At 39.9% G+C, this 19,558-nt stretch overlaps 1 protein-coding gene and 1 long non-coding RNA gene across 6 annotated transcripts in view; one reads left to right on the top strand and one right to left on the bottom strand.

Annotated features, from left to right (window-relative positions):
• Nucleotides 1-18,417, top strand: part of IFT81 (intraflagellar transport 81) — a 66,208-nt gene extending 47,791 nt beyond the window's left edge. For 2 of the 5 annotated variants that reach the window (XM_064675100.1, XM_064675101.1), the window contains 3 exons: nucleotides 3,483-3,575; nucleotides 8,015-8,091; nucleotides 18,264-18,417. In XM_064675100.1, the coding sequence (XP_064531170.1) occupies nucleotides 3,483-3,575; nucleotides 8,015-8,091; nucleotides 18,264-18,394 (301 nt within the window). In that variant the 3' untranslated portion in view covers nucleotides 18,395-18,417. Of the gene's footprint in view, nucleotides 1-974; nucleotides 1,266-3,482; nucleotides 3,576-4,769; nucleotides 4,867-8,014; nucleotides 8,092-18,263 lie in introns of those variants that run through there. The other 3 variants (XM_064675105.1, XM_064675103.1, XM_064675106.1) reach the window with 3 other exon arrangements.
• LOC135424167 (uncharacterized) lies at nucleotides 460-18,320 on the bottom strand. The gene is made up of 6 exons (XR_010435101.1): nucleotides 16,787-18,320; nucleotides 14,245-14,482; nucleotides 9,111-9,214; nucleotides 1,697-1,825; nucleotides 682-770; nucleotides 460-516 (listed from the first exon to the last, which is right to left on the bottom strand). It is a non-coding gene; the product is annotated as an uncharacterized LOC135424167 (long non-coding RNA).
• Nucleotides 18,418-19,558: the final 1,141 nt, after the last annotated feature.

Consider the following 19,558-nt stretch of genomic DNA (forward strand, 5'->3'; position numbering starts at 1 on the left):
TGTATGGAACTTAAGCCAAAGCTTCTTCAAAGCCAAAATCCCTCCAGTAAAGTAGCAGTGAGAACTCTGCTTTTAGCTGGAGTTGTTACTTGGCACATACTCACACATTCTGTGGTACTGAATAGCCAGGAAAACCCAAGTGGTAGCCAGGGGAAGAGGTGGGACTGCCCTGCTCTGTGGCACTTCAGTCTGAACCAGCTTGGCATTATGGTGACAATGGTTTTTTCAGTTGTGCTGGCACAACTCTGTGGGGCTGCACAGCCAGGCTTATCACAATATCCTGGTGAAAGATGATTATTAACTCAGTTGCTCAGTTTATAGCCACAAAATTACTGTGAAAGCACAACTGAAGGGGTGGAGAGCAGTAGGTAGGGAGCTGGGAGCAAGGGACACAGGGAACAAGAGCTGGAGCTTCCTAATCTGCCTTCCCACTCAAAGAAAATGCTTTGCAGAGCTGTACCTCTGTCTGCAGCTCCTTTTGTCCTCAATGTGCTTCAGGCATCAGCTCAAGACAGTCTGGAGACAAATTAGGAAAGTAACAACTGTTTTATTAAAAAGCTCATAAGCCAAGGTGAAATCTTCCCTTTCATCAAAACCTGCTCCCCTAATGGGATGTTGAGTGATCACAAAGTTAAACAGCAGAAAACAAGATAGAAATTTTATCACTTAAGAAATGCTTACCAGGCAACCAGTGCTGGGAGGCAGGAAATTAATGCTCATAACTTCTGGTTAACTCTGTCAGAGGGGTCGTGTTCATCTCCTTTGTGTGTCTAAAAAAATGGAATACAAAGGTGCAGGAGAATCACCTGGGCTTTTGATTTTCCAGGCAATGCTTTTTTCTCCATAAACTCATTGTCCTCCCCTCACAGAACACACACATCTGTTAAACCAGAACATAAAGTTCTGGAAATCTGTCGCCTACTCGATGATATAAATCAGCCTAAGTTGCTTTCCTGATGTCATGTCTTGGACAGATCCCTTCTGATTTCCTCAACGGGAATTTTGGAGCGAGCAAAGAGAAATCAGACTGCCCTGATCAGTGCACCCCATCATTTACACTGAGCCTTGCTCCTGTTAAGGCAGGACTTCATGACTTTTGTTTAGTGCTACAATAATTTCCAGACACATTGTACATGGTCTGTATATTGATAATATGAGGTAAAACATGAGAGTGGGGAGGTTATAAAAATGCTTTATGCAAGAAACTGTGGAAAACTCCAAGACACTGGAATCCAGGTATGGGTTATTATGTAATTCAAGTAGACAGCATTTTTCAGTCTCTTAAGCAATGAAAAGTTAAGATATGTAATTAAAAAATAAATAAAAAAATGTAATAATATTATCATCATGTGTCTTGTTTATGGTCAGCTTAAGGTATGAGCACAGGAATGATTGCACACTGTGCCAGTCTGGTTTGGGTATTTGCCTTTGCAAAACTAAAGAGATAAGTTGCAAAGGAAACATTTGTAATAGTGTTTTTCTGAGTAAATGCTTTCATCTCAAGCTTTATTAAAAATGCACATAACTAATACAAATGTAATAATAAATGCATGACTGCCAGCAATCCATGCAATATCCTAAAAATGCCATGCAAAATAAAAATGTTTGCTTATAGGAATTGTTAGACTTTCCTCCTTCCATAACCCCTCTGAACTGAATGAACTAACCTCTTTTGAGTCAATCAAGTCACACCTACCTGGGATAAAAGAGTCTGACCCAAATAATCCCGAATTAGATCATCAGCTGCTGACACCATCGATCTCCCGAGGTTTGGGGTGGCCTGAGCTGCCCTTGTTCTCCAGCAGCTCAGAGAACAGACTTCTTTCTGAAAGAAAAGAGGAATTTTAAACAAAAATATGTGCAATACTAAAATAATCATGTTAGGCCTTCATCTTCTTCGAAGTATCTTAATTTGCTGCCATTAACATGTAATCAGAAACCAGATTATGACCTTGTCAAGCAGAACAGCAATTATACAGTATTATATTCTTGCTTATACAGTTGGGGCCCTGCTTGCTGCCTTTTATTATACCTTGCAGGAAAATTCAGGTGCTGTTGAAACAATTTTAAGTTCTTAATATCGGGTTTGATCTGCCAAAATCACCACCCAGAAGTTCAGTTGCAAAGACATTCTTTACACTAATCCATTTTCAGAAAGCCAAAAAGCTGGATAAATACTGAAGTTACAAAAGAATGAATTTCCCAATTATTCTCATGTACTGGGTGTTTAATATCTGTTGCCTTTCAAGAACATTATATTCTTGAGATAATTCAAATTGGGACACTGTTTCTAGTGCTACTTTTTCAGTACATAAATGTAGTCATTACATATGGCTTTGAAATTCCACAACGATATCTCCTAAAATAAAACTAAATATTTCAATTTTAGTAGCTTATGATGTAATTAGATCAAAAATGTTGCATGCAAAACTTTTAATTTTATTGCGAATCACTTATTCACAGCAGTGCTCTGATAACTATTAAATCTGTTTGAAAAAGAAAACCTTGTTGGTATCAGGTACAAATAAAACTCATTCCTTTCCAAAACCATTGCGATGAAATCCTTTCAAACACCGACACACCAAGGCACACAATATCCCTCAGAAGGATCAGAAGGCCCTCACAGTAACTGTAGGGTTTTTTTCCTCATTTCTATGGCATATGTTGTATCAGAAATCACAGTTAAAAGAAATTTCATGCTCAAAATGGAAATCGTTTCTCACATGTAACTCAGCCAAAAATTCCTGTGATGGCAGAATTAAATTTGGGGTTGTTCTCAAATGGTAAGGAAGCTACAATATGGAACAATTACCTTTTTTTTATTCCTAACTGCTAAGATTGTTACTTTCTCTGAACATTTATAATCAACTTAAAGACTCATCAGAAACTGTCAAGGAAGTCCATTGTCTCTGCCCAGAATTTCTTTTGAATTTTTTAGAGGAATTTGCATATGTGCTGATCTGGAAGAAATAATTAATCCCTTTTTTATGTAAAATGCAATGAGTATAGCAGATGGGTTCCCTTACAAACACTTCCATGGAAGCAGCACCTCAGCCTCAGCTGAGACTCTTTTTCCCAGACAGACAGGTGGACTCTACCTGAGGGCCAGACAAAGCACCACATCCAAAAATCAAATTCCAGACTGGTCAGACTGGAGAGAGAAAAATTTTGGTGATTTCAGTTCCTGTCTTCTGCCGATATTTTTTATTTTCTTGCAGTAAAAATATCCCAAGAGAAAAAGATCTCACTGCATGTAATTTTTTTTTGTTGTTGAGTCATTTGGTTTGTTTATGAATCCCATGTAGAGGTGTAGCTTTACAAAATGCCTCCTGCATGCAGGAAGAACTTCCCTCAGAACAAACTCTACCTGAGCACCAGGGAAACAAATAAACCTGGAGTGATGACATTTCAAGGGCAAGGAAAAATCCTGTTCAGAGGAGAATTATCTGATTTGGTTCGTGTTTATTTTTACTTATCTCCAGCAATCTGCTCTCCAACAGAAGATGCTTATTTGCAGAAGAGAAGACATTCTCCTTCTTGGAATTATGCCCAACAGGACCCACTAAGGACAAGAGGTACATCCTGAGAATGTATTAATTAGCTCATGTAATAGGTGACCAGTGTTGGAAAAGTTGACACAATACTTTGTGTCATATCTCTTAACTAGTCAAGGATAAATTATTAATTTCTTCCCATCATGCTTCTTATCCACTAGGCTAGAACTACCTTCCACTCAGGAGCCCATATTCCAAAGTAAAATATGCTACATGTGAAATTTTAGAATTAATTATTCCCAAATTACTTGTGTAGGAAAGCTCCAGGGTACAGCTCAGCTAATTTATTTTACACATGCTTGCTGCCAAGTTAGAGGGTTTTACAATTTCACAAGAAATCTTTTCCTCTGAGGAACTGTTTGGAGAAACTTTTTCAATCCCAGTATCCTGCAATGAAGGAATAACTTCAGGTTGCAAGCTGAAGTAAACCTGATTGTAGCAGACTGGTGCCTAGGTTAGGAAGCAGAAAAGACCTGTTAGTTTTTTTGCTGCAGCTGAATCACTGAGAAAAATGCAAAAGGGAAAATTAAGGCTCAACCTTTATTTTTAGGTTATTTCTTATGCAGTGACTTTGTCTTGCAAACTCTTTCACTTAAGGCTTTAACTAATGCTGAGTTACTGGTGTGCCACTGATGGTATCCAGTAGTTACTGAATATAAACCTGAATGTTTGTGCCCTCCAAGTCTTTGCCTCAGTAATATCTTTAAATATGTAATAGTCTCTGCCTGTTGGCTTGTTTTCTCATAGGGAGGGTGACAGAACATTTTGTGTTCTCTTATCTTCAATAGCAATGAAACAGGAGGAGCTCCACAATGCGAAACCAAATCTACTGCTATTAATACAACATCCCAGCCACAGAGAGGAGATTTGTTTATTTACCAAAGCTAGAGATGCCTCTCTCTGACCTTTCCAGAGCTTGTATGCTTTAGCTGGGAATAGATTCCTCAGAACTGGGCTCTCTCTTAAAAATATACAGTAAAAAACATACACACACCCCCGAAACAGAGCCCAGGCTGCAGCCCAAATTGCACGAAATGACACACAGTTTTGGATAGTTAGAGTGAGTCTAACTAGGGCACAGTCCATATTCAGTTTTGATTCCTCTGCTAGAGCACAGAGATCACTCAGCTTTGCAAAGCCCACTCGCCTTCCTTGCTGCCACTCAGCGACATGCTCAGCTGATATAACCATACATGGGCCCATTTTCTGTCTCAGGCCTAACAGCTCTCTGCAGCCCAAGAAACCTGCCAGGATGGATCTTCTTCTTTGCAGAATTATAAAGTGCTTCAAACTGTAAGGTATTTAAAAAAAAAAATAAAAAAATCTGAGCTAGAGATTGCCTTCTCGTGGAATTCACCCTGCTTTACCTGTGCTTTACACCAGTGAAAATCACCCCATACATACACAAATCAAACATTTTTGAACTAGATTTTTCACAGTTGGTTGTATTTACTGACCTGTCTGTACAACTTAAAATAGTATCTGCAAGAGTTAAATCTTGCATTAGCATTAGGGTTTCAACCTGATTTAACCTCACAGACTCAGGATCTATTTGGTTAAGCTGGTGCATCTCTGATACAGCAAGAACCCAGAGTCCTCCACAGCTCCCTTTGGTGATCCTTGCTGGACAGGCTCACATTTAATTTCCCCAGCCCTCTGCTCTCCAGAAGCAGCTGCCCTGCACCACAGTTGGCAGAAAGGAGTGTGGGTTGGCTCCTCAGCCATCTACTTCTCCAGCTCAGAATATTAATTCAACTTACCACCAATTTTGGTTCCTGCTCCGTGACTGATATTTTAGTCTAAGCAGACTAACAGGGAATTACAGAAGCAGATCTGGGAGTAGGAAACCAAGGAATGAACTGGCCCTACATATCCTGATTAAAAAGTAATAATCCCTAAACAACATAAAGGAAAGCAATAGTTATGCCATCTCCTCCTCCAGCTGAGTTACGACAGAAGGCAGCACAGTCCTAGCAAGACCCAGACTTATTGGGCAGCTGTCAGATAAGCTCTGAGCTTGCTTAACTAACCCTCCAAAGACCGAGGCAGGTGTTCTGCAGGCTCAGTCTGGGTTTAAGGCACTGCAGTGGGTTCCCTGCTCTGCTCCCCCTGCCCTCTGCCATCCCTCAGTCATGCTGGTCCAGTGCTCCTGAAGCAGAATTCCAGAAGCCACTCACCTGAAAAGTAATTCAGGGATAAAAGCCAGCCAGCCCTGTTCAGTGCTCAGTGCTCAGTTCCCAGTGTGACTGCCCTGTCTGCCAGCTACACTGGGAACTTGCTTGTAGGGCTGAACTCTGAAACTACCTGGTTTAAATCAACTTTTTCTACCCTGGATAACTTTCCAGTGCCTGTAAACACACAGTGAGGGAGGATAAAGGGATGGAAAGCAGGAGCAAAGTGTAAGGTGGGAGCACAATTTCTTCTTTTGGCAGAAGTACCAGATATGGGGCAGCTTGTTTGTTGAACTATGTATTATGTCACAGTCTTGTTTCAATTATAATTTTACTATCATTGTTCTCTAGGCTTTACATAAGGGCTGTGGTTTGACCATAGAAATCATCTGTAGAATTAGAAAGAAAGGCAAGAGTCTAAAATAACTGTCTTTTCTCTACAACCATTGGGCAAAATTATCTATAATAATATTATTCTCAACCACACAGCAGCTTGGAAGGCCAAAAAACTGTCTTTAATTACTCTAGAAATTATTTCACACTCTTGAAGGAACTGGTTTAGCAGTGATGCATCCCCTCATTCTCTGACCAACTTCACACTTCATTTTTTATCCAAATCTAAGAAACAGGCTTTGGGGACCTTGTCGATATTCCTTCCTACTCAAGTCTGTTCCCATCTGCCTGATCCCCTCAGTGACTTTAGAATACTTCTTTTGTGTCACCAGAGCTACTGCTGCCTCCCAGTCAAACTTCCCACACCAATCTCTCAAACTGCTTTTGCACGTTCAGTTTCTGTTTCTGCAAGTGCATGAATAAGGGTTTGGTTGTGTGCACAAAATTTACTATGACCATTTTTACAATTTAGGTTCAGGCAGAGAACTCTGTACACATGGCAAAGCTCTGGCTCTGTGGGAAATCGTCAAAAAGCATCTGATCCCAGGAATTAGGGGAAAGTTTTGAGAGGAACCTGTGGAAAGGGGTCCCTCACCCTGCCTGATTCACAGCTGGGGTTTCTCCCTGGCAGTTGAGACCGGTGATGTGAGAGGTTAGACAGGAGTGGGAGCAGATTCCTGTGGGGCTTCACCAGCCAAATTCCTATCTAGGAAAAGGTTGCTACAGCAACTCTGAGCCTCCTGAGATACAGAAATTATTGTAAGGGCTGCTGAAATGCCTCCCCACTGCTCTGAGACAGGATAAGGAAAATCCTCCCCTTTGATACAGAACGGTTGCTCACTGCCACACTTCACACAAGCACCAGGTTTCCTGAACTTTCCCAGGAGCTGATGGATACCTTACTCTTTCCCAAATGCAGTTCCTCATTTACATGTAATGCAAACATAGAAATAATAAACCTAAACATCACGAAACAAGGACTTCAGTTCCAACACCTTTTTTTCCCATGGAGACCGTAAGAGAAAAAACAAATCATATGGCAGAAGTTAATATTCTGCTGAGTGGGCTGGACAGAATATAGAAACCTGTCCAAAGCCAAAATATGTCTTTTCCAGACTAGAGTTTGTGGTTTTCAAAAACCACATAGATGGAAAAAAACATAAACAAAGCAAACCAGGACAAAACCCCTCAGAGCTCCTCAATGACTGTCAGCAGGTTTTTGGCTGCCCCCAGCCTGTGCCTGTTTTCCTCTGGCATCTGGCCCGTTCACAGGTCGTTCAGTCCACTGGACTGTGTAATAAATACCAGACAGAGATGATGCTTTAGACAGAACAGGAACACTTGTGACTGAAACAGGTCCTGAATCTAGAATGGGGTGGCCTGAGGACAATCAGAGCATAAAAACAGCCAATGGTGTACACTGTAAGTGGAAAAACTCTCCAAATTGTTCCTGTTTCCCTTCTTTTTACTGCTCAACAACCCTGCTTGGTCTGGAAGCCAAAGCTGAAAACAGCAGGATCAATGTTGTGAAGTAGTACCTGTGCTTACTTGAAATAACTGGATGTTGTTTAAAATTATTTCTTTAAAAACAGGAATCATAACTTTTGAACAGATGCTCAATTTAAACCTCTTGTGGCATTTTGGCCACAACAAAAAGGACCAAATTCCCTTGGGAATAAATTTAGTCAAATTGATGAAGTTACCTCCTGGCTGAGTCTGGCCCAACATGCTCAAAACATCCTTTGGGATTGTTCAGTTCCAAGTGTTGCACTAATCCAATCTCCTGCAGTTCCTGAAGGCTATAATGTTTGGTGTCAGCACATGGCATTTTAGACTTTTTGACACAAGCTTGGTGTCATTAATAGAGTATTTCATTGCTTTCTTACCTTTTGCCAGGTCTGTGAGCTTTTGGATTAGCACTGAAAAGCTTGAGAACAAACTCTGCTTTCACTATGACAAAATATCTTGCTCAGGTCAGAGAAAATTTTTATTTTTACTTCTCTCAGTTTAGTGTCTGCTGTGAAGATGATTCTCAGAGATCAAGAAAAGCATATAATGTTTAAAACAAAACATTTGTTAACCAAGGATTTCCTGGATATTTCTGCTTTCTTATTTATACTACGTCCTGGACCTTGTGAAATCACTGTTTAACTTTCAGTATTATTTATGGAAGCCAGCCTGTTGCTGTTTCCAGATCTTACAGAGAACCTTCAGTTTGCAGTTTCAGTACTAGGTGCATAGTCCTGGCTTAAATTAATCAACTAAAAAGCAACATACAGTAAGCACTTAACCCTCTCACGCCCTGGCTGAAACTTCACAGGTAGGATCTTTTCCTACCTTGAAGTTCTCTCATTAGAGTCAGGTTCCTGGGTCCTAAAAGCTCCTCTTCTATGACAATTTAGAATTTGGGAGTGCAGCAGAGGTGAATACTAATTTTGGGGCATTTCGGTTGCGCACAGAGAGAGATGTGAAACGTTACCCCCTCAGTTATAGATATAAAATGCCTAAGCATGGAAACAGATTCTAGGAAATGAACAATTTTTATGAGGTTTTGCATGCTGCCACTATTGATCAACAGTCTTCAATCCACAATAGAGAGAGGCAGACAAGGAGTAATGATTCAGTGCAGTGAGTGTGTGTAAATCATTATTAACCTCTGTGCTCTCACTGTGACTACTCTGACTTACAATCACGGGGGAAAAATCAGCTGCAAGTGGAACCCTCCTCAGCACATGGGCCCTGGATTTGCAGGCTGTAGCATTATGTGTCATCATTCACAGCTGCATAAACCAAGTGCAAAGTAGCTTTTGAATGTTAGCAGATCAGAAATGAACATTTTACATTCATTTGCATGAGCAGAAATGACCTGCATGTGGGAAGCTCACGTGGCTGCTGGTAATGGTTGCACAATAAGTACTATAGTGAAGGGAAAAGGATGAGAGAGAGTAATAATAAGTAACTAATTTAAAACTCTGCTCAGGTTCTCCCTTACCTTAGAGTCTTGTTGACACCTGTAGCTTTATGTCACATCACAGAAGACACATGGGATCATTGCTCAGGCTTTACCATCACCAGGTAAATCCACTCAGGAAGCTCCTGGGATGACACATAAAGGTTATAAACTGATGATGGTAGGATGGAATATCATCATTTACCAACGTTTTTTTAAGACCTGGGAAAATTCATCCCAAAGTCTTTATCTAAAAGAGAAAGTATTAAGGCTGCAAAGTCAGGCACACACTGAAATTAGAAAATTTCAGCATTAGAAAAAGCAGGCAGGAATCCTGTGATTAAAGATTCCTTTAGGGCATATACATGGAAAAGCAACCTTTATTCTGGCATTTTCTAACTTCAGTGTACTTGTAAATTATGTACATTTTGGCAAGGATTTTGTATCTGTAAAATGTATATATTATATATAGAACTGAATTAATCTCTGATATATTTCTGCCTCATAAATACAGTTTCCTGTTTCCATGCTGGAATCTACAGCATTATCATATTCACATGCCAGCTGCTGGATTTATTCTTGATAATCCAAAGGCTGAGCCTGGACGTGGCTCAGCCTCTCCAAATTTCAGTCTTATCTGGCATTTTTAATAAGTCACCCAGATAAATTATCTCAATGTCCCGAGGGAAAGTGATTCTCTTGTCCAGGGGCTCTGGAGAGCTCCAATTTTTTTTTCTTCATCTGACACACAATTATGAGCTCAAGTGCTAAGACTGATGAACAGATTTTTTTTTCTTTTCCACTGATATAGTTTTTTAAATGTGCAATGTTGTACCAAGAATTTCAAAATAAAAGAAGTAGTTTTTAAAACACTGAGTTAGCAAGAGTGTGGCAAATTTATTTCAGTGTGCAACAAGCCACATAAAGAAAGATCAACACAGTGAGTCTGAAAATAATCTTCCTGTAGAATTAGAAAAGTGGAAGAAAGGCTGGAGAAGGAGACCCACTAATCATCTTCTTGCAAGTCATATAAGAACATGACATATTCATTTGCACTTGAACAGATTATTTTGTTCTCCAGAAGAAAGAAAAAAAAAGTTTCCTATAAATTTTTTTCCCATAAATTAAATAAATGAGCTAACAAATTAGAAAAGAAAAAAAAAGCATATTTAACTTTTATTGCATTCAAATTTTGAATTATAGACATGGCTCATTTTCATTCATGTCCTCTTTCCATGATAGAATGTTCTGCAAAAACAGTGAAACTGCTGTTTGTGGCTCCCTTTAAGTAGAAGTTACACAAACACTGGTCCCATTTAAATCAGTGAAAACTGAGGCCCCTGTTCGACCTGAGAGCAGAGCACAGAACCTTCAGTATTCCACCTGCACACCCATTCCACAGCCTCCTTCCCTCTTTCCTACCCAGGTACACTTCCAGGGAAAAAAAAAAAAGGCAGGCAGAGCACAAAGCATCCTCTGACATATTCAGAGAACTGATGTGTCCACTGAAAACATATTTCCAACATGCCAAGAACACGGCCCATGTTTGGGTCAGGAGATCCTGCCTGCTCCCAGTGAGAGGTTAATGGCAGATGACTGTGTACGTTTGCTGCTGTTACTCAAATATCACTTCCTTATGACAATATGCATTACTTAATCTGCAAAGGTCAATGAATTGCTCTTTAGTTCCTTCCAAATGCCTCAGCAGTGAACTTTGTCATTTTTAATACACATTTCTCGGCAAAGAACTGGTGGTACAGGTTTGAGGCTTAGAATGTCTCTGCACCTGCAAACACCTTTCACTGCACTGTATTTCCAGCACTTCCCACACAGCTTCAGAACTGCCAGGCCTAAGCAGAGACTCCCCTGCAGAGTTCACTCTCAATTTGCACAAGCTAAGCAATAACGAGTTCAATTATTACTTTTTTTTAAAATCTTCTTGCAATGTAAATGATTAGCCAGAGTACTGAATGGGAAACAGAAACACAGATGTAGGAAAACCGAGATATGGTATCAATTGCAGTGTGACCATGGTGAAGAGCAGTTCAGATGAGCAACTTACTCTGCATTAGATCACTTAGAAAAATAGATGGACACAGTGCAGGTCAACAGCTTGTCCAAAGTGCATAAATGCACAGAGAATGGTATGAATGAGCACAGCCCTAATCCTGGGAGATGGACCCCACAGCTGCTGACTCCCCTTTTCACCCACGGGGGGCTCCCCTGGAACCAGGCATGTTTGTGTGGATCCCCAGAGCCTCCAGGTTTGGGGATAAATCCTGACCCAGTAGGATAGTTTGAATAGCACCAGAAATCTCCCTGCAGCACCAGGACTGCAGGGTTTAACTTAGCAGGTAGTGGAATGCACAAGCACAGCACAGAGACAAGACTGGGGAATTAGGCTGCTGGCAAGTAGCAGCTGAAAGCTGATTGAACACAACAGATTGGGCTTTCAGACTGGACAGATAGGCAGCAGCTATTTAAATGGAGCATTAACAGTTTTGCTCCTAATTATTTCCAAAACTCCCAGCTAATGCAAACTCAGTATGACATGTATTTTGGCCTCAATTAATTATTTGCTGTTTCTGTGGGAATGCAGTTAAAATAAAGCCGAGTGGTTTGTTGAGAATTTCTGCCTCTTTAAAATCCTTCTCTGAAGTGTTTGGCTTCTTTCTGCAAACAGCTGTCATGGAAGTAACTGAATCTATACCTCACAGAAACGTTCACTTTCTCCATTTCAAGTGGAATTTCTTTCTGAAATGACAGTGCCCTGCAAGCCAACAAATGGTCCCCGCTCTGCCCAGTGGCAGGTGGAAGGCCATGGAACTCCAGAGCTAAATGTGGAAACTTTATGCCTTCAGAAAAGGGAGATTCCTATCTTGCCTATCTTGCATCATACTTTTTTGGTCTGGGAGGATCTGACATTGTGGCATTTCTATGTCTGGGACAGCTTTTTCTAGAATTTTCTACGAGTATATTACTAGGAAGTTTTATCGCAGATACTTATGTAGTTTGTCCTGTGAAAGCCACAACAGCTGGTTTACACCTCAAAGAATAAACAATTACTAATAAAAATGTCAGACCTTTCCCAAACATCTCTGAAATAAGAGAATGACCTTCCAAAACATGTTTCAACAGGCTGCTTTAATGCAGCTACTTCCAAAAGAGCTTTGTTCCTGTTCTGTATTTTCTATACATCTTCCTTGATACTCACTCTGTATAAAATACCTGGGATCTCTCATCAATACTAATCCAATATGGATCCAGACACACAATAGCATTTGTGACAGATGGGACAGAATGTACTGTGTGACATTTATTCAGCTTGTGAGAGGACAGACATATAAAGATTATGGCAGCATAAAATAAAAGAGGTTCATGTAGACAACACATGATCCAGAGGGAAGAACTGCTGGCTGGCACAAAGCCAACCCATCAAAAAATCTGACACATATTTCTACTGTCATGGTGAATTTATAGCCTGAGATTTTGATATTCTCTTCCATAAAAACCCCATTCAATGTCTCCTTTTTATTTCATCACACTTAGGAGAGGGAGAATGTCCTCTCCCCAAATTGAAGTGAGAATGAATTTAACTGAACCTATTTTCTAATCAGAATAATTGAATTGATTCTTCTTTGAGCCAAAACAGCAAAAAACCAAACTCCTAGTACTGCTTTGGTGTACCATGGCCCTCAGGCCTCTTGTTTGGATGATTCAGAAGGAATCAAAATGTACACAAAGAGTAACAAACCCCAACTTTGTATGTGTCAGCCAGGACCAAACAAAAGGATTTAACCGGAAAGTCTTGGTTCCCAGCAGTGACCACAGTTTTTCAAGGAAAAATTGTTAATGTATAAAGCAGTTGAGATGAGCTGCACACATCCCATCCCACATGGACAGACATCCCTTTCCCATCAGCCACGACGTCTGTACAGAAAGAAACACAGAAGCAACAGAAGTTGTTCATGGCTCCAGCACCCAAATTCAGCATGAAATGGCTATAAAATGCTGATTCCAGTATTCTGAGGCCTTAACAGATGTCACGAGGTAGAACCAACTTGTCTCAATGTACGAGGATATTGGATGCTCCAAATTTTCTTGCGGATGATGAGCATCCCCAGGTTTTGAAGGAATACCTGCCAGGTTCCCACAGCTCAGTGACTGGACATTTTTTAAAAAGTGGTGCTTGTCTTTAAAGGTCAGTTTAATCAGGGAGATCTCCTTGCTTTGCAGAGCAGCAGGGAGTTCTGCACAGCAAATATGAATTAGCAAATCCACTTATCCCCTCCTACAGTTGTCATAAACAGGTGCTACGTGGATCCAGGCCACAAACAATCCATGTCTTTACCATTCTCAAGGAGATTTTCATTTGTCTTTCTTCTTAAGTCTTTTCTGTGACATCTGAAATGAGTAAACTCTTGTATCTGCAAGGTAATCAAGTTCACATTTGGGAATGGTACATGAACTTAACACACCGCCCCGAGGCTCAGGCCTGAAGGAATTTCAACTGTGCAGAGATGGAATATGCAAAGACAGGAGGTGGTTTAACCCAGGAGGCACTAAACCCCACACAGCCCCTGCTCACACACGACAGTGCACCAGCTCCTGGGAAGAAAATTAACTCTATCCCAGCCAAACCCAGGACAGGGCGACATGGTGACATTGCTAACTGTGAGACTAGATGGGAATTGTTGGATTGCAGAGGCAGACGTGCATGGAAAATTGTATTTTTTGGAACCACAGTGCTTCTCACTCCCTTTGCACAGGTACAAAGAGCTCCCCAAGTGTTGCTCCAGCTCGGTGCCGCCGGGAGCTCCCCAGGTGAAGGCAGCACCAACCAGTGCAGCCGAGCCAAGGTGGAGCAGCAGCACTGCTGGTTGTATTCCTTCAGTGCTGCAGAATTTCTGGCTGCCACACCTCAGGTATTCCTGGAGTACCTGGGGCTCCTCCTCCCCCTCCTGAGTGGCTGATTGGAGCTCCAATGTGGCCCTAATTTTGCAGCAAGTCTCAACAGGTAGAGTAAACAGTCCCCAGCATTCCTGGCACAGCAGAGCAGACTGAGCAGGAATTGTCTTTTAGCAGCTGCTATCCACAAGAGACAGGCTATATTTTCCAGTTAGGATAAAATTTTGGATAAAAGTTATGAACTCCAGATAGACAGTTTGCACTGTACCTTCCATTTCAGGCATAGATGTGAAACAGATTCTCGAATTTGCAGTCAGAACAAGGCAGGACAACGTCTGAAAAAGCTTTTGCTTTCTGTTTGAAGACACTGGAAAAGAAAATCTGTTTTCTCCCCAGTGGAGTGAGCTTTAATCCAAGCTTCATTTCTCTAGTCCATGGAAGGCAACATTACACAAATGTGTCCAAAAAGCACAATTTGGTACTGTATGTTTTCCATATTTCCTGTGCTGTAAACAAGAAAATTAGATTATTTAATTTTTTATTTTATTTAATTATTCTCTCATACCTCATATTTATCTCTTTATCTGCCTATCACTATATTGTCACTGAATTTTGTTACTAAATGCCATAATTTTATTATAAAAACAGGGCAGAAAGAAAATAGGGCCCACATGGGCCAGTGTTAGAGTTATAACTGTATTTTTTTAAAATTCAAATCCATTGTTTATTAAAAAAAAAAGTCAGAATCTTCATCTACTATGCACTTGGATCTTAAACAGTATTTTGCCCAGTTCAGGGATTCTGTATTATGTCTCCAGCTGGCTTTTTCTTAGAGCTATACAGCTGGAGCACGAAAGTGTTCTGAAATGTCCCAACTGAATTTCAAATGAATATCAGAAATAGGCAAGGATATACATGATACATGCAGAATATGTGTCTGGGGAAATCACAGAAGATCTAGTTTCCACTAGTTGGTTATACATAAATTATTTAGGCAGTAAGCCTGTTGATCAGCTGGAGGCAAAGATATCTATTTTAGATGTACTTATGGTCAGGATTAACTCATGAAACTTGGATGGCATTGTCCATGAAACAGCTAAAATCATTTCAGCAACCTCTTTCAAAAATTAGACAGTCTCTTTTTGTATCACTTTTTAATTTTTATAAATGATTTTTTTACTTTTTCCTTAACAAATAGGACAGGATTTTTGAAAATCATGTGATAAATGTCTTACAAAACTACACCAGAAACTATTTAGGGTGACTGGAGAAGAAAGAGGACTGGGAGCCAGGAGACCATTTCTATTTCTAGTTCTGCCATAGACTGTGTGACTGTGACTTTGAACCTCAGCTCCCGTTCCTGTGAAATGGGGATGACAATCCTGTTCTCTCAGGGATGTTCTAGAACACAATTTTCATTTTCATGGAGGTTTATGAAATGCTCGAAACCCCGGATTGGAAGCTGCAAATGCAAATAATAAATCAAGTAACAGCGACCACAGTATCAGCACTACTATTATTATTATTATTATTATTAATAATAATAATAATAATAATAATGATGTTTGTTAATCTTATTAATATTAAATTATAAGCTTGATAGCATTGTTCTCAACCTGCACACAGCAGGTTGTAGCTCACTTCTAGGAACAGGAATGCTGCCGGCACAGTTTCAACATGGGAGTGGAAAAGAATTCTTTAAGTTCTCCATCTGAGCAATTGTAGGTGGTAAAATGAATATCTTTTCAATACTGCTTTGTGACATGAGAGCAGAAGCATCTTTAAGAGCTTAAAAGTATTTTTAAAATATGACTCAGGGGAGGTTTTCTTTTTCTAACAGAACTGGGGAAAAAAAACCCACCCAGGAGTTAAACAATCTTTTAGAAATCCAAAACCTTGAAATAGAACGAGAATTGTAGGTCAGGATAATTTGAGTTCACATGCAACACCATTGACATATAATAAATCTCTAAGAAGCAGAAATAACCAGATCTCTCATATTGGAAGCCTTGAGCTCTGAGAGATAAACCATAAGAATTTTTGTCCTGTGAGTGACCAAAAACTACCAGAGGTAATTTTGGAGGTTAAAGCCTCTTTGAAAATCTCTCATGTCTGTGAAACACTTATATAGGTTGTATTGAGTGGTAGAAATGAGGTGAGGAAGTGGAAACATAGCAGATCAATAAAACATTTAATCCACTAAAGAAAAACGTGTTCAGGCTTGGTTAGAGTCACATTAATAGAGAATGAAGACAGTCCAGCAGCTTGTCTTTTCCTCCTGAGCAGCCCATGTTAGGAAGCATTTGTGAAGGCCTTAGGAAAGGAAGGGGAAGGTGACAGACACACTTTAATTGTACCCATTAATCTTACCACAGAAATATCGCCTTTTAAAAAACAAAACCTGGTAGATTGCGGGTTTCGCAGATTTCTGAGGGTTCAGACTGGAAGAATTTAACTGGTGAACCAAACAGAGCATTTGGTTTCAATCCCTCATTTTGTCTTATTTCATAGGAGAGAAAAAAAAATCCCCTTAAAAGAATTTTATATTAAATAACCAGTAAAAGAGCTTGTTTGATGGCACACAAGAACTTTACCAGTGTCTGAAAACTGAAGTGTGTTACTTCACTGTGTTACTAATAACTACCTATGAGTTTGGAGGAAATCCTCCACAAGGAACACAGAAACTTCAGCTTGTGTCATATCACAAAGTGTCACACATCTAAGAGAAGTGGTAGTCATGTGCCATCAGTCCCAAACAATGGCTGAAAATGGAGTCATCTCCATGACTAAGGGAAGCTTTTCAATCTTACATTATTGCTGCTGGAATGGAGTGCACCTGCATGTCTTCCCTTCAGTCTTGAAAAGTCAGACAATGTGACTTTTTACTGTGATTCAGCAAATCTGTGGAATGACAGATACCTGTGGCATGGTGGAGCTGCTCATGTTACGGTGCTATAACACTGAAAAAAAGGAAATATTGTTGTATAAACACCTTGATTACAGCCTCTGATGGGGTCAAGAGATTAAAAAAAGAAAGAAAAAGTTTCAAAACCAAGTCATTCAGACGGTTCACTTTAACTGAGGAATGTTACTGTACAGAGCCTGAGTAAATAAAAGGTGAAAAGATAAAAAACTGGCATTACTGAGCTATCTCCTGGTTGTCACTGCTGGTCTCAGACAAATATAAATATCAACATGCACAGACATACAAATACATAAGAAGTGTAGCTGTTTGTACTTTTCTTGGACATCCTTTCCTTCATCCATCCTATCCCAGATGGGATCATGCAAAGCAATGTGCATGAGCACAATCCACTGTTTTGCTTTCAGTGTGTAAAATTGGTTTTGTTCCCAGGAATATCTATGAAGCAGGAAAGGAATTTGAATTTATAGTGTCCCTAGAGAGGGATACAATGGTACTATAAATCCAGAGCAATTATTGCCCTGCCTTGTAGCTGGGAGCTTCCAGGACTTTTCATCAGCCCACCAAGGACCAGGGGATCTCACCTGGCCCCGAGTAATATAAACAGTGTAAAATACATCCTGCAGAGAGTGAAAGGTAAACTCTAAATGCCACATTAGTGTATCTAACATACTCAAGAAACACAAAAAGAAACCAGTTTTAACACTGTAAGAAACAAGGCTGTGTTGTGTGTTCACGTGTCCAGTTTCAAACTGGTTCTGCTCTCCTGACTGAGGGCTTCCAAACCGAAGCCACTTCTTTGCTCAGGAAGTGGTGGCCCATGTCCTGTAGGAAAATAATTCAACTCTTATTGCACTATTAAGTTCTACAGATCATACTATACAGTATGATCACAGCTATGACACTACAATTACCCATCAACTCATTGCAGATATAGAATACAGAGCAGTTCCGTAGCACCTTACAAACAACAAACTGCCATTTTATAAATACTGTGCTTGGCCACACAGCCCCCCACAAGCTCAGCAGGATCCTCAGCCCCTTCTACAGAGAGCACAACTGAGATCCAGAAACCCACAAGGAATATTTACATAGGAAAAAAATGGCAGCGAGCTGCCAAATTAATCAGAATTAGACCTTAATTAGATGGAAAATTCAGGTCAGGATGAGATAAGAATTCAAATCTCGTGGGCACCAACCAGTGCTTTATTTCTAAAGTTGTTGTGCATTTTTAAGATAACAGTCAAGATGATTCCTTTTCCAGAGAAACAACTTGGCCATCAAATATGGATAACTTATTTTTTTTTAGATATGTACCGTGGATCTTGGTTCTGACATAATGTTTCTCTCTCCCATACTTTTAGATTTCCTACTGAAATCAGAATGGAATAGACAGAAGGATTTTTCCAAGCAGGGAAATGGACATTATTGTGGCAAATACTCTAATGGAGTCTCCAGCGACAAACAGATGACTATAAATAAGATAAAGAAATAAAAGAAGAGATGTACCAACCCAAACTGTGATCTCTTATAGTTACTCTCACTGAGATCAGAATTCCAAGGCAGCAAGGAGCTGCTTTGTGCAGGAACAGGGATCCAGTTCTAGAAATCTCCCAGCAGCAACACTATCCTTTGTGTTCACATTCTCCTGGTCTCTGTGGAAGTCAAATTCTACCTGCTGCTGATACAGGAACACACATTGCCAAGGAATAAAAATTATTCAGAATAAACTCAGATCACCTTAATTATCAACATTCAAACTCATATTTTATCACTGATTTCTCTGCTGGGTTTGTATAAAGGTTTCATGTCAGGATCTTTTTGCATTTTGCTGTTTAAGCTATAAGCTTCTTATAGGGGGAGAGAGGAAAAAAAACCCCTTGACATAATACCGTGAAATCAAAGAGCAAGCTGACTGGAAAAAACAGTTACTATATTTAAACTGCATTATCCTATGACAGAACTGCAGATTTAAAACCTTTCCACTTTGATACAGCATTTTTGCAGCATTTTAATGTGCCTTAGTAGATTTCAACTGGCTGAAACATTTTAATAACTGTAATTTCAGAGGAATAAAATAGTACAGTGGGAGGAAGAAACAATGCCCCCATTTGTCACTCATGAAGACTTGGATTTGAAATCAGCTAGGGAGATGAGCAATGAGTTTGGTGGTCTCAGCCTAAGCCCCATCAGGCAATTAGCCAGGCTGCAAAAATCATGACATAATTTGGCACAATTAAGCACAATATGATCACTTTGTCTATGTCCACTGAAAGAGATCCAGGCCTGAAATAATAAGGCTACTGCAGGTCAGCCTTCAAGTGTATTGGCTCAACAACTGGCATTTTGTGTAGTGCCCTTCTGTGCTGTGTTTAGCTCCACTCAAAACTATTAATCTGGTTTGAAAATTGAGCTACAAAACGTATGTTTTTGTGTACAGCAAGAGAAAATTCACATTATGACCAGTAACTCTGCTGTGAATCTGCTTTGCAGCAATAGGGATGACTTAATGTTATTGCAATTTGAAGGAAAGCATCCTGCAGTCTTCTCTCAGGCCAAATTCCCATTTACTTCAATTAGTAAGCATTACAGGAACTGTTTTAATGCTGCTGCCTGATGTGTTGGCTGCTTTTTCTTAATATATTACAGTGAAAAAAAG

This window comes from Pseudopipra pipra, chromosome 18 (assembly GCF_036250125.1).
Source record: "Pseudopipra pipra isolate bDixPip1 chromosome 18, bDixPip1.hap1, whole genome shotgun sequence".
NCBI classification, from domain to species: Eukaryota; Metazoa; Chordata; class Aves; order Passeriformes; family Pipridae; genus Pseudopipra; species Pseudopipra pipra.